The following is a 13,421-nucleotide window of genomic DNA, read 5'->3' as shown; positions in this document are numbered from 1 at the left end:
ACGAGTAGGGAAGAAGGCTCGCCAAACCTTTGTCTATGTGAGTGTATATTGTGGAAACTGTGTGTGTGTGTTTGTGTGGGAGTTCTGGCTCAATGGCGGCTCTTGGCAGCTCTTTTCTCCCTGGTCGCTAACATCAGGGGACCAGCCAGGCATGTAATGGAAACTTTAGAGATTTAGACGAGCAGCTTGCTAAATACGACCCCCTGATGCACTGCCTTAGATGGCTCCTATTGTGTGAACATTACTAAAGCAGGTCATCATGAAACTTTTTATGAGAAAATGAAGCATGCTGTGGGTGCTCCTAAAGCAGGAAAATGAGCAGAATATTTTATATTGTATGAACATGTTTTGTGTTTTGGTTAGACCAAACACGGGAATGCTGATTGTAGCCAGAGGCAAAACTGATGTTAGGTTAGGTTCTTGGATACAGCCTGGTCATTTGAACAAATATTGAACCCAGGCTTAGGCTAAATGAACATTTGTTTATCATCTCAGAGGAAAGGTTGAGTTCTGGACAATAGATGGAAAGCAGATGCAGAATTTCGGCGCCTCCTTAGTTTTAATGGTGTCTCAGTGCTGCAGGTTGTGAGCAGATATGTTGTAGCAACAGAGAACTTGTTGTCAATCCTCTGACTTTGCGAGTGTGATCGCTTGCATTTAGATGTCTTAAGAACACTTTTGGCGTATCTAAAGAAAATGCCCGTCTGTGCTGAGAATCCGGGGGGTCGGGGAATGCACTTGCTCGGTCAGACTCTGCAGAGTAGAGGTAGCCTCGCTAACGACGTGTGCAATAAGAGCAAGAGACTGATTAAAAACATGCTACCTGCGAAGCGTCGAGTTTATGTAAATGCAGATTCGCATATGAAAACTTGCTCACAGACACACACACACACACAGACGCACACACTCTTTCCACACTTGTTCTGGTTCTTCTTTAAATCTCCCCGCTATTAACAACTATGTCCATATTTGCACTCAGACGCGTGCTCCTGTGTAATTTATCTGTGCTGCAGATGAATTTTTTAGAGCCCGGGCAGCTCGGCCGCTGTCAGTAAGAGGAGCGGGAGGAGGAAGAGGAGGAGGAGGAGGAGGAGGAGGAGGGCTGCAGTTGTCTGGGTCTCAGGAAGGCTTGCCAGCCAGCACAGGTGGCGTTTTGTCTGGATTCTGCCCAGGGAGCGAGGGAGCAGAGAGAGGGGTGGGCAGAGGGGAGAAGAAGGAGGCACCATGTACAGCATTTGGATTTGTATACAATTATTTAGTTCTCTGTTTCATTGCTTGATCGTTTGTTAATTTTTAATGTTGAAGCCATAGTAAAACCCTGACTCTTCTGACTGAACTGGACCTTGAATAAAGAAAGGACCATATCTAGTAGTGCCAAATCATCCAGGAACAGATGAATGAGGGTTCTTGAAAAGCATGCATGCAACATTGGATGTATTTTGATGGTGTCTGTAAAGTGCAAATTGAAAACAAAATCACTAGTTGGAAAGCTACCAAGAATCCAACCCTTGTTTTTATCTTGTAGTCATGAAATATTTTATTTTATATGTACAAGCACTGCCAAATGTGCACATTTGTGCAGTGGTATTTACTCCCCTCTTTGAGGACTGGGTTGTTATTAAGAGTGCTTCATCTGGCTTTGTGATTACAGCTCTGACCAGGCTGACAGACTGCAACCCCACCGACAAACAGCATGCAAATGATTCTCACACATGAGCATGCATCTGTGCTGTGATACACAGATACACACAGAGAAATATGCGCACATGAACACATGCCGTATGTGTGTGGGGGGGGAGTGACACACACATACATGCACACGCACACACACACACACACACATACACACAGATACTGTCACAGCAGCTCCTCAATTTGTCACACAGTGCTGTGCCATTAGAAATTTACACCTCACACTTGACACGCCCTGTAATGCACACACACACACACACACACACACAAACACACTATGCACTCACATGAAAACACTTCCTTCTTTCCTGTTTTTTTGCTGTTGAAAACCGAGAACCCTGCAGGGAGTGAAGTGGGAAGGTGGAGGAGTAGAAGGGTGTAGGGCGGAGCATCTGGAATAACACTCACCCGCCTCTCATGTCACTGCTTTCCATCTGATCTCTTACACACACACACACACACACACACATATTTACATGTATGGACTATCATTTCACATTCCCGCACCGCCGCTTCTGCTCCAGCTGTACTTCTCTTTCTGATGACATAAGTGCCGGTGGTGGTCTTGAAGTAGACCCCATCTGGTGGGTGTGTGTGTGTATGTGTGTGTGGTAGTGCTGGTGCCATCCTGGCTGGGACAGTAGTAGTTTGGGGAGAGGGTTGCTGGCAGCTGCTCACCAGTGATCTACTGTACATCACCACTCACTCTGCGCACACACAGGTGGTGAATCTGCCCTGCTAAGGCAAATCACTGTCCGTCCTTCATGGCTTTGAAAGTCAAAGGACATGGCTGGAATTTAGGTTTGATGAGAACATGTAAATGGTGCACACACTGATTAACCGATGTGTTGATAGGGTCTTTGTTTATCATGTTACCTCTTGGTCGTAAAGTCCTTCAGACAGTGGTTTCCAACCTGAGGATCAGAACTCCCCAAGTGGTTCTAAGATAAATCCGAGGGCACTAAGGCCAGAACCTGTGCTGACAGGTCGCTAGATGTTGCTTCATTTTAAAGCTCACACAGGGACCACTGCCTGAAAATATATAAACCACTTTGTTCCCCAGTACTTTTGGTATATTTTTTTATGTATTTTTCTTACTTTGCATCTCTGTCTCAATCAGCTCTATCTCATTCGGATGTGTAAGCATATATATGTTGCAACTGAGTGAAAACAGTTAGCAAACAAACAGAACCAGGTGAATTAAAATAGATAGCTGAAAGTAATGAATAAACATTTCAAATAGTCAAAAGCAGATAACCAGTTGAAGTAATTAGCTGAAAGTACTACATTGGAAGTAAGCAAATGGGTAATTAATAAGTGGTTGCTTGTTGAAAGCAACCAGTAAACACTTGAAATAGTTAGCTAAGAGTATTTGATGGATATTCAGTGTTATTTTCAAGTGATTCAGAAATAATGGACTGACAATTTCAATAAATAGCCTAAAACATTTGAAATTGGTAAAAGTGATAGAACCAGTGCAGCATTGTGTGATCATCACAGCAGCATTCCTCAGCATTTGTCATTTCTACTATAAACACACTAACGCACTGTTCTTTTGTCAAGGCAGCAGATTCAACTGAAAGTCATTTTTCTCAGTTTCACTACACCAATTACTTTTTGGCACTGTGGGGCAAAAGCAGCTATTAAATCATGTGGTGCTTACATGACTTCTTATTTCAAAGAATAACTGCGGAAGAATGAAAGTAACTCTGGTTTATTTAGTCATTAGACAGGCTTCATGACGCCTCACGGTGGAGAAATTAGCCTTTAATCTGTTGCTTGTTTTAAAATCCTGAAGCTGGTTTGGATTACCGTCTGTCAGTCAACGGCAGCTGTGTATGTGCATGTGTGAAGAGGGTAGACATTTAAAGTCTCCGCAGGCTACGTTCATACTGTATCAATATGATTGACAGCGTTAATGGTGTGATAATTCCACACATCAGGCAACTGAAAAGCTTCATTTCACAGAGCAGTTTGGATAATCAGTCTCTGAAAAATAAACCCAAATTTTCCTCTATTTGCGCCATCCTTTTCCTTTTCTTCCCATCACTCTTGCCCCTCCTGCATGTTAAACTCTCTTTATTTTTCTCTTTTCGTGCAGGATGAATGCCGTAATTTCATGAAGGTGCTGCTCAGCAGACAGGGAGGCCTGTTTTTGTGTGGGACTAACGCCTTCAACCCGCTATGTGCCAACTATACTGTAAGTAAACATCAATCGTGCTCGCAGCTACCAGTACAGCTGTACATGTCCCAAGCCTGTGATAATGTCAACATGTAGCCATGATAATTGGTTTGATGTGATTGATTAATACCTCATCTAGTATGCCTGTTCAGGAGAACATTTACAGCCTGATTAGAGCTGTTTGTTCAGCACTCGATGCAGTGTTGACTCCCTCCCCAGGACTTATTTGCCTTGTTTTCCTGACATACAACAGTTGTTATTTCTCGGTGGTTAAACTTTGTGGTCTGCCAAGCTTGTTATTGTTAAGTCAGAGACGGATAATCAAGAGGAACACAAAGAAGGGAGAGGAGGAAAAGGAAGGTATTCATAGAGTAAGGGTGCTGACGTGACTTGTTTGCCTGCTTAGATTTCTTCTGCTAGTGCTTAAGAAAGCAAAGCAGTTCCCCAGAGAAGGTTTCAAGCTACAAGTGTTCGTGTTGACAGACATGATTCAAACAATTAGACACAGTGTACTCTGAATATTTCCTCAACTCTGTCCAAAATATGTTTGCCAGAGTCTGAAGCTTTGAATTCTCCACCATGCAGCAGAATGTGCTCCACTTCCCAACCAATCCCTGTCTCGCTCAATTACAGTAACGATTTCAAACTTGTGGAGAAGAAAAAAAAAAAAAACTACGCATGAATATTAATCATCGGCTCGGCTGATTTCACATCGTTCTGCAGGAATACTAAATAAGAGATGAAGGCAGTTGAGTCGGAGAAAGTGAGAGAAAAAAATCCTTTCGCTATCAAAGGCTTTTTCAGATAAGTGTTATTTTCAGTCTCTCACATTTCAAACATAGCGCAACAGTGGAGCTCTGAGACGTACATGGCCCATTATCTGTCAGCCACTAATGACATTCTACAACGGAGTATAACACACCTGTCTCTGACTGATAGGCTGTCTGTTTCTCTGGGGACTAGTTAGTGATGCTAGCTGCTGTTTTATTTATAGTTGGTTTTTAATGAAATGACACCTCTAAATTTCAGCCGTGGAAGAGAATTAGACTCTGATACTGAAATAGTTTGTGTCTGTTGGGCGATGTTTGTGTGCAACAGAGAGAGCCGTTTCACTGTGTAAACATGCATGTTTGTGAGTCAGAGGTTGAAGCTGTGTGGCTTCATGTGGGTGTATGGAGCCCCTGTGTGTGTGTTTCTTGTATTTATGCATGAGAAAGTGACTCTCTTGTTGTAGTTGCTGAGTCTAATTGCCACCAGTGAATCATTAGTTTGCACTTAGGGTAACACTCCCTAATTGCCATCCTCCTTTGTTGCTTGTTTTCATGATGCTGCTGTAGATTCATTCGTATTGTTTGGAGTTTGCTGATGGATGCGTGTGTGTGTGTGTTTATGTGTGTGTGGTCAAACAGGGAGACACTCTAGAGATGGTAGGAGACACGGTCAGTGGTATGGCGAGGTGCCCCTATGACCCCAAACATGCCAATGTAGCTCTGTTTGCAGGTAAGAAACACCTCTTCAATTCATCTGCTTTGTTTACTTCATTGTATTTAAACGCTCAACTATAATCAAATCAGCAGTGTTTTGTGGCTGACACTGTAGGGAGCCATTACTGTTCAGCCATCATTAGCTAGAAGAAAATATTAGCTTTTTTTTTTTCCAAAGTTGCAATTATGTTGCTGCAATTTCATTGTTTAGTCATGTCATGTTTATGATGCAGGACTTTCAGAATAGAGCAACCTTCACTCCAGCTTTATTGTTTGCTCTAATTCTGTTGTTTATATTATTTCTGTATGTGTGTTTTTCAGAGGGGAATCTGTTTACAGCCACAGTGACAGACTTCCTGGCCATTGATGCAGTGATCTACCGAAGCCTCGGGGACAGTCCCGCTCTGCGCACCGTCAAGCACGACTCCAAATGGTTCAGAGGTACCTACACGTGTGTGTGTGTGTGTGTGTGTGTGTGTGTGTGCGCTTCTGTGTGCCTGTCAAGGTGTGTTTGTTTGTTTGTCAATGCACGTAAGTGCACCGGCGCAATTTTCTCAAGTACGTCTTCTCGTCAGCATCATCCTTGCTGTTGTTGTTTTCGTCTGATGTTTTAAGTGTGCGTCCGCATCACTTAGCAGGATCGATACATGTTTCAGCAGCATAGGGCTGAGTCAGCAGCCTGGCAGCTCTGTGTTCAGGTCACTGGACACGATGCTGTCAAAACTACTGCTCCCTGACAGTTTGGACCATCCACATCACGGTCACACCTAACAATGACAGCGTGACAGTAAGAAAATACACAATATCAGACACATTGGTCCTGGGTGTAATAGCGCCGAAATGCAGAGCATGAAACTGAGTTCTCAGAAGCATCAGGGAGTCATAATGCGCTTATTGTTTAGTGTGAAATCCCCTTTCACCATGTAATGAAATTAAGCATGGCCTGTGCCTCTTTCTCACTGCCCTCATGCTACCTCCGTGTCGTGGGAGTGAATGATGCATTTGCAAATGGAGACACTGTTTGCTGTTTGTTTTCCTGATGGTTCATCTTTATTTTATAAAACCCCCACTTTCCACACACCTCTCCCATACACTTTCTCTTCTCACTTTTTCTTTCTCTCACAATACAGAGCCGTACTTTGTCAGTGCTGTGGAGTGGGGACCTCACATCTACTTCTTCTTCAGGGAGATAGCCATGGAGTTCAATTACCTGGAGAAGGTATAGACATTACTCTGATAACACATACCCATCTTTCACTTCTAAACAGTCAGCATTCACATAGTGAAGTTGCTGGTCCATTCAGAGCATCGTTCAAAAAGACTGTAGAGGAATATGCAAGTGTGTCGTTAAAATGCTGCACCATGTAAGGAGGCGCGAGAATAATATCTGTCTGCTGCTATTATTTGGATGCCAGTATCAAGTCTTTTCCCACAGCTTCACTGACCTTTCATCCTTGTATTTGTTTGTCTGCATATATTACATACAAATCACAGTCTGAGCAAACAACTCATCTCTGTATTAACCCAAGAAAAGCTTTTTTTTCTGTCTATTCACTAGCCTTACCAGAGGTGGGGTTACATCTGTCAGAGAAAATAAGAGCATCAGAAAACTCTTTTTTTTCTGATAAATTAGCTATTCACATTTGGGAAAAAGTGCTTGCACAAGGTCTCAGGCAGTGACATGTTTACAGAGAGCAGAGTAAATGGATATTTAAACAGCATCACCGTTTTGTGGATGAGTGTGTTCAAAGAAGCAATTTTGAGACGTTCTGACATTTTCATGAATAATTGATAATAAATTTACCATTATGAAACAATGATCTGTCAAAACAAGGTTCACGCATTGCAAATAGCATGCAAATGACTCTTCTGAGATCATCCAGGGTTGAGAAGTGATTTTAAATATGCCTTTTTGAAGATGAAACCCAAACCCTGGTAAATATATCTTAACAAATATATCTCAGCTAATCACCAAAGTTACACCATAAAGACAAAAATATTGAGACAAGGTTGAGAGTAGAGTTGGTCTCTTCTTTGCAGCTACAACAGCTTCCACTCTTCTGGGAATGCTTTATACAAGATTTTGGAATGTTTCTGTGGGAACTTTTGCCCATTCATGCAGTAGATAATTTGTGAGGTCAGACACTGATGTTGGACCAAAAGACCTGGTTCACAATCTCACAATCTGGTGTTTGGAGTTGAGGTCAGGGCTCTGTGTGGGACAGTCAGGTTCCTCCACACCTCATCCAAACTCATCCAATCATGTCTTTATAGACTTGTGTACAGTGTACTTGCTTTGTACACTGGGACACAGTCATGCTGGAATAGAAAAGGGCCTTCACCAAACTGTCAACACAAAGCTGGAAGCATAGCATTGTCTGAAATATCTTGAGGCATTAAGGTTTTCTTTCACTGGAAGTCAGGGGCTGAGCCCAACCTCTGAAAAACTGCCCCATACCACACCTGAATTCTGTAATAAAAGAGTTGTGCCCCGGTACCTTTGTCCATATCGTGTATATGTGAGCTATGCAAGCACACAGTCATTATGTTGCAGATGTACTGTCCACAGTCATTTTCTGCTCCTACACCTGCTTCTCTGTGCCTAACAACTCACAGGTGGTGGTGTCACGCGTGGCTCGGGTGTGTAAACGCGATCAAGGTGGGTCTCAGCGTGTCCTGGAGAAGCAGTGGACATCGTTTCTGAAGGCCCGTCTCAATTGTTCCGTCCCTGGTGATTCCCACTTCTACTTTAACCTGCTCCACTCCACCAGCCCCATCATCAGGATGCACGGCAGGGACATAATTCTGGGGGTGTTCTCCACTCCGGCTAACAGGTACAACATAGATATCTAACACTTACCTGTAAACATGCTACAACACACATAGATATGTCTTTCTCTCTCAGAAATGCACACACAAGTTCATTGGTTCCTAACTGGAGGCCTGTCTGATGAATTCAAGTACACCTTCATCAAGACCATAAGCTGTTTCAGTCATTACTTTCAACTTTTTCAGCTGTTTATCTGTTTACTATTGGCTCTATTTTAACCATTTATTAGTTGCTTTGGGCTGACTATTTGATGTGTTAATCAGTTACTTTTAGACCTGGCTATATTTCAACTGTTCATTTATTTAAACAAAATATTTTAACCATTTAAGCCTTTCTATTGCCTCTGTTTATCTTTTAACTTTTAACTGTTTCAACCACATATTCATCACTTTTTGTGATTTCTTTAACTGTTATTTATATTTTGGCATTACTTTTAGCTAGCTGTTTATCCATTTTTGTTATTCATTACTTTTAAATCACCGTTTCAAATGCTCTACTTGCTTATTATTATTATTAAAATCCCAATTTCTTTTGTTTTTCAAATTACTACTTCCAGTACTTATTACAAGACCTGCTCCACAGGCTTTCCATATACCTCAAGCAAGTGCAGACCCTAGCTGATAATCAGCACTCCAGATCAATACTTACACCCGAGAGTTTTCTTTATTTGTACACATATGTGTCTTTAAGAGCTGACTTGGAGGGATTTCAATCCGTGGCCTCTCTGGAAAGAGGAAGGAGGGGTCTGTCATACTGATAGTGCTTATTTCAGATTTACACAGACAGTAGAAACGCACCTTGACACACTTCCCATGGAGACTGAGATAGACACCCAGTGTGAAGCAGCACTTACACGGCTCACCTTGAAAATTTAGTGGACCACCATAGTTTGTTCCTTCACCCATGAAGTCAGAAAGAGCAAGGCTGCCTATAGGCCAAGCGAGGCTCCAGAGAAATGAAAAAGGCTGTGTGGCAGTGCAAAGGTCAAGATTGTGGGGTACAGAGTAATTTAAGACAGATGGGATGCTTTCATTGAGGACAAAAGGGTGATTTGTTGAAAGACAAGATTAAATTGAAAAAAGGTGAGAGGAGAGGAGAGGAGAAGAGAGGTGCTGCCTGTTAAATTGGGGATTATGGGAGACTGAGGGTATTTACAGGGAACAACATAGAGAAGAATGTGACAAAAATATTTATGTGAGCCACACATTCAGTGTAATTCTGATCTTTTTGATGCACAAAGTATAATTTTTGTTTCTGCATTAGAGAGACACTAATGTTCTACAGTGACTCAATCCAGTGTTGAGGCTTAAATTTTGCTAAAACAAGTGAGAAAACTGTCAGCTGGATGAGATAATTCCCCTTGCTGCGAGTGCAACTAAACAAGACTGTTTTTTTGTTTCCTGTCTCTTCCCTGACACAGTAAGAAATACTGAGGTTTGTTGAATACACTTGCTGAATGCTGTATTTCAGTAAGAAAAACATGATCTTACATATTAAGACATTATAGTGTGCATGTTTGAGGGAATGTCCTCCATTTATCCTTCAGGATTCACAGGGATAAACATTTTCTGCATACTTTAAAACTGCTACTGTATATTGCAGTTTATGTAGATCAAATCACTGAAAAATATTCAGTTGACTATAGTTTGTGTGACATCCCACTCATCTCACACTGTCTTAATGGCCCTCAAACCATTTACTGTGTCTAGTAATGCAAACACAACACTGTCTCTAGTTTTATATGATAGGAAAAAAAGTCTCAATACAAGTTGCATGAAACTGGACTCTCGACTTCCTAGTAAGAGACAGGAGACAAAGAAGAGAACAAACAATCAGCAAGCAAATGTGAAAGGAGAGACGACACAGAAAGGAATTAACAGAGAACTGGTGAGCAAAAGATGGATGAGAAACTCAAGGACAAGGAAGTCAGTAATGGACAACACATGCAACCTCACTCTCTGGGATCAAAAACTGTTTCATCAGCTGCATCTTATCTGTGTGTCTGAAAACGCTACGCTATGAGAAGGGACCACTGCTTCTATATACAGATGGATGCTTCTCACACACACACACACTTACAATGGTTGCCAGATAACAGCATTTACAGCATGCCACAGAGGAGAACCACCTGAACACACACATACACACCCTGCCTGGGTAAACTGCTGCTGAGAGAGAGAGCGAGAGAGAGAGAGAAAAGGGGGGGCGCGGGGTGGTGTGGGTGGGGGGTAGATGGATGGATAAGGACATGTGTGATGGAGGAAAATAAACACAAAGAGAAAGGGAGAAGATGTGAGGTGATTTGCAAAACTCCCACTGGCCTTGTGTGGCCCACTGTGCCACACTGGCTAAGTGCTTGCCAGACAAATTGCTTTGGCTGGCAGCATACAGTGAAAACAGCATGAAGCAGGACCTGGGAGTGGAGGAGTAGCAATTCTCTCCTGCCATTTGGCCCTGTGCAGCTTATTTGGGACTCCAGTATGGGAATAACAGGATGAAGTCTAGGTTTTACTGGGCTCTCCCTGAGTCTCCCCTCGACTCTCTGAAGTTACTCATCTCCTCCTGTGGCCGCATTCTTCAGGTATAATTTTTCAGCTACATACCAGCTCCTCAGCTCTTATTGAGTTTGCAGGATGCTTCAGTCTCTGTTTCCACAGTATAAAATCACTCCCAGTTGCCAGTTCCTTTGTGCATCCACCTCTGTAGTCCCAGGCCCTTCCTCTCAAAGAGGGATGAAAGAAGAGTTTGCATTCCCCACTGAGCACCTCCTGCACTCACACTCCTGATGCTCAAGAGGTCAAGGAGGTATAGAGAGCAACAACAAGTACTTTCTGCTTTATTTAACAACTCAAATATACTGTATATGTATGTGTGGAAAAAACTGCAGCAGAAACGGTACTGAAAACAAACAGTTCTCATTATTTTTGAGCTATTGTTTTGGCAGCTGAAAATGTCTGTTGCTGCTAGAGTAGACTGACATGGGCTCATTAGGCTTAATGGAGCCACACAGGAATGCAGTGAAAACATCCCATGCAAAGTAAAGTAAATCTAGTGCATCCTGTGAGAATCAGAGTCCATGTTTGGTTTTGGTAGTAAAGAATCCCCTGTGACAGGGTCAGACAGCAAGATGTCCCTCTGGGAAAACACAGTAGAGGAGGGGAAATGAGGAGGACAAGGAGCAGGAGGAGAACAGGTTTACAGTGCCAGGAGAAGTGTGACACAGGGGAGGATGCACAGATGTGCAAGCTGTTCCCCCCCAGGCCTGCACAAGTAGTTTGGGATCTAGCTAGAGCTTGAGAAATGAGCATGGGAAAGGAACGCTCTGTTTAGCTGACAGCAGAGCCATGTCGCAAGGAAGATACAGAGTTGTTACAGAGGTGTTCACTGGTCCATATGGGCCTGAATAGTCAGGAAAGGGATAGAAGAGAATGCCCACAGGGGCCTGAAGTAGAAAGGTCAGGGAAAAGTCTAAAAAGCAAGTTTGCTTAAAACAGTAAAGGAGTGATAGATTTGGCAGAATAAAAGAAAGAAAAAGAATCAGAATGAAGATAAAGGGTAGTTTAAGATCTATTAAGAGTCTCATAATTAAGACCTAACTTGAAAGGGTTCAATATGAATTTTTTGTTAGAAAGATTTGAGCATAGCTTGAAGCCGAAACAGGCAACTTTCCCCCCTAGCATTTCCGAGTGGTGTTATTGTTGGCGCTGCTGTCACAAAGACAATCGGATCACTTTCCCTTTTCCTATGAGCTGCAACTACCACCACTAGCAACAATCACAACAACAATAACAGCAGCAACAACAAGTGTGAGTTTCTCCTTTCATTTAGTCTATAATGGAGACTTGAAAGCAGATAGAAATGGTGCCAGACTGCCAGCCTGACTGGATTGCCAGTCAGCCTTTATTTTTTCATGAGATTTTATACCTCAGAGAAAACTGCATAGTGAGAACCAATCAAAACGCTGTTTCATCGTAAAATCATTTACTTCATAATGATACTTTAACACAAAAATAAAAACTTGTCTATTACCAGTTTAAATATCTGTGCCATGCCATGCTCCTGAGCACATAATTGCCCATTTTGAGAGAGCCAGGCTAACAGTGTCCCTCTCTTTCCAGTCTCTAGGCTAAGCTAACCATTTCCTGGCTCTAGCTTTATATTTACCGCACAAACATGAGAGTGACAGCCAAGAAAGCCGATAAACATAGCTCCCAACACTCTGAAATTATTCCTTTGAAATGCCACTGGAGCCTTGTTCCACTGAACAAATAAAATACACTTCGGGTTTGTTTGGTTCAAGGTCATTAATTCAGTGAAAGGCCATGTCCACTGTAAACGTTTCCATTCCATCATGGCCACAGAACTGTTTAACTGAAAAAGTAACAAAGTTTATCTGAAACTCCTCTGACTTCACATCCATGAAGGAAATCAAGTCAATTAATAAAGACCATAAACACAAAAACCTTGAAAAAGCAGCTCAAATGATAAAAATTATCCAAAAAAAATTCAAACATCTGCTGAAAATTGTCCGATTGACAAGTTCGTATGCTACAGAGCATAAGAGCAAGTGTGCTGGATTTCTGACCTTTAGGTTTAAAAACATTTGAACAGAAATTATATAGCCCCCATGTGCTTAATTAATAACATATTTCACATCCTTATTAAGGGACAGACATTGAAACTTCCCATGACTCCAGCCTTCTTCTCCTCTTCCTCGTCTACACCTCCCTCCGAGGCATCATGTGTCCATGAGGACTGTGTTATTCCAAGCTGTCAGTCAGCTTGTTAAACAGTGAGGAAGTACTTAAGACTCCACAGCAGCCCTCTCAAACAGACACCCCATGCATCTAGCCTGGATGGCCTGTCACTCAACCCCTATCAAGGAGAAAGAGTGAAAGAAGGACAAATGCCTGTGGACAGAGAGGAGAGAGGGACAGGCAAATCTCAAAGTAAACAAAGGAAAGTAAAAAAGTGTGAGAGTGACTGAGAAAATGATTGAAAAACAAATTTGCATACAATATAACAACAAACATGGACTCTGGAACAAAAGCAGGAAAGCCCTCTCCAGAATAAAGATGAAAATTAAGTGAATTCAGAGAGAAAACAGCTCAAGGCCTTTTAGCTTACTTCCGTTAGACACATAGCCCTACACGGGGCAAACCCCGAGACCCCGAGCTCAAGGTGGGGGTTCAGAGGGGAGAGGCAAGGTAGAGAAACTAAGCCAAGCTGGCAC

General features: G+C 42.4%; 1 protein-coding gene across 1 annotated transcript in view; it reads left to right on the top strand.

Moving 5' to 3' along the window:
* sema6bb (sema domain, transmembrane domain (TM), and cytoplasmic domain, (semaphorin) 6Bb) overlaps positions 1–13,421 on the top strand; it is a 128,132-nt gene that overhangs the window by 77,451 nt on the left and 37,260 nt on the right. Inside the window, exons 6-10 of the mRNA XM_046392830.1 lie at positions 3,794–3,892; positions 5,284–5,374; positions 5,680–5,799; positions 6,489–6,577; positions 7,975–8,192. Of these exons, the coding sequence (XP_046248786.1) occupies positions 3,794–3,892; positions 5,284–5,374; positions 5,680–5,799; positions 6,489–6,577; positions 7,975–8,192 (617 nt within the window). The remainder of the gene's footprint in view (positions 1–3,793; positions 3,893–5,283; positions 5,375–5,679; positions 5,800–6,488; positions 6,578–7,974; positions 8,193–13,421) is intronic.

This window comes from Scatophagus argus, chromosome 6 (assembly GCF_020382885.2).
Source record: "Scatophagus argus isolate fScaArg1 chromosome 6, fScaArg1.pri, whole genome shotgun sequence".
NCBI classification, from domain to species: domain Eukaryota; kingdom Metazoa; phylum Chordata; class Actinopteri; family Scatophagidae; genus Scatophagus; species Scatophagus argus.
Note: the sequence above shows the minus strand (reverse complement) of the source record. Positions and strands in the feature narration are given on the sequence as shown.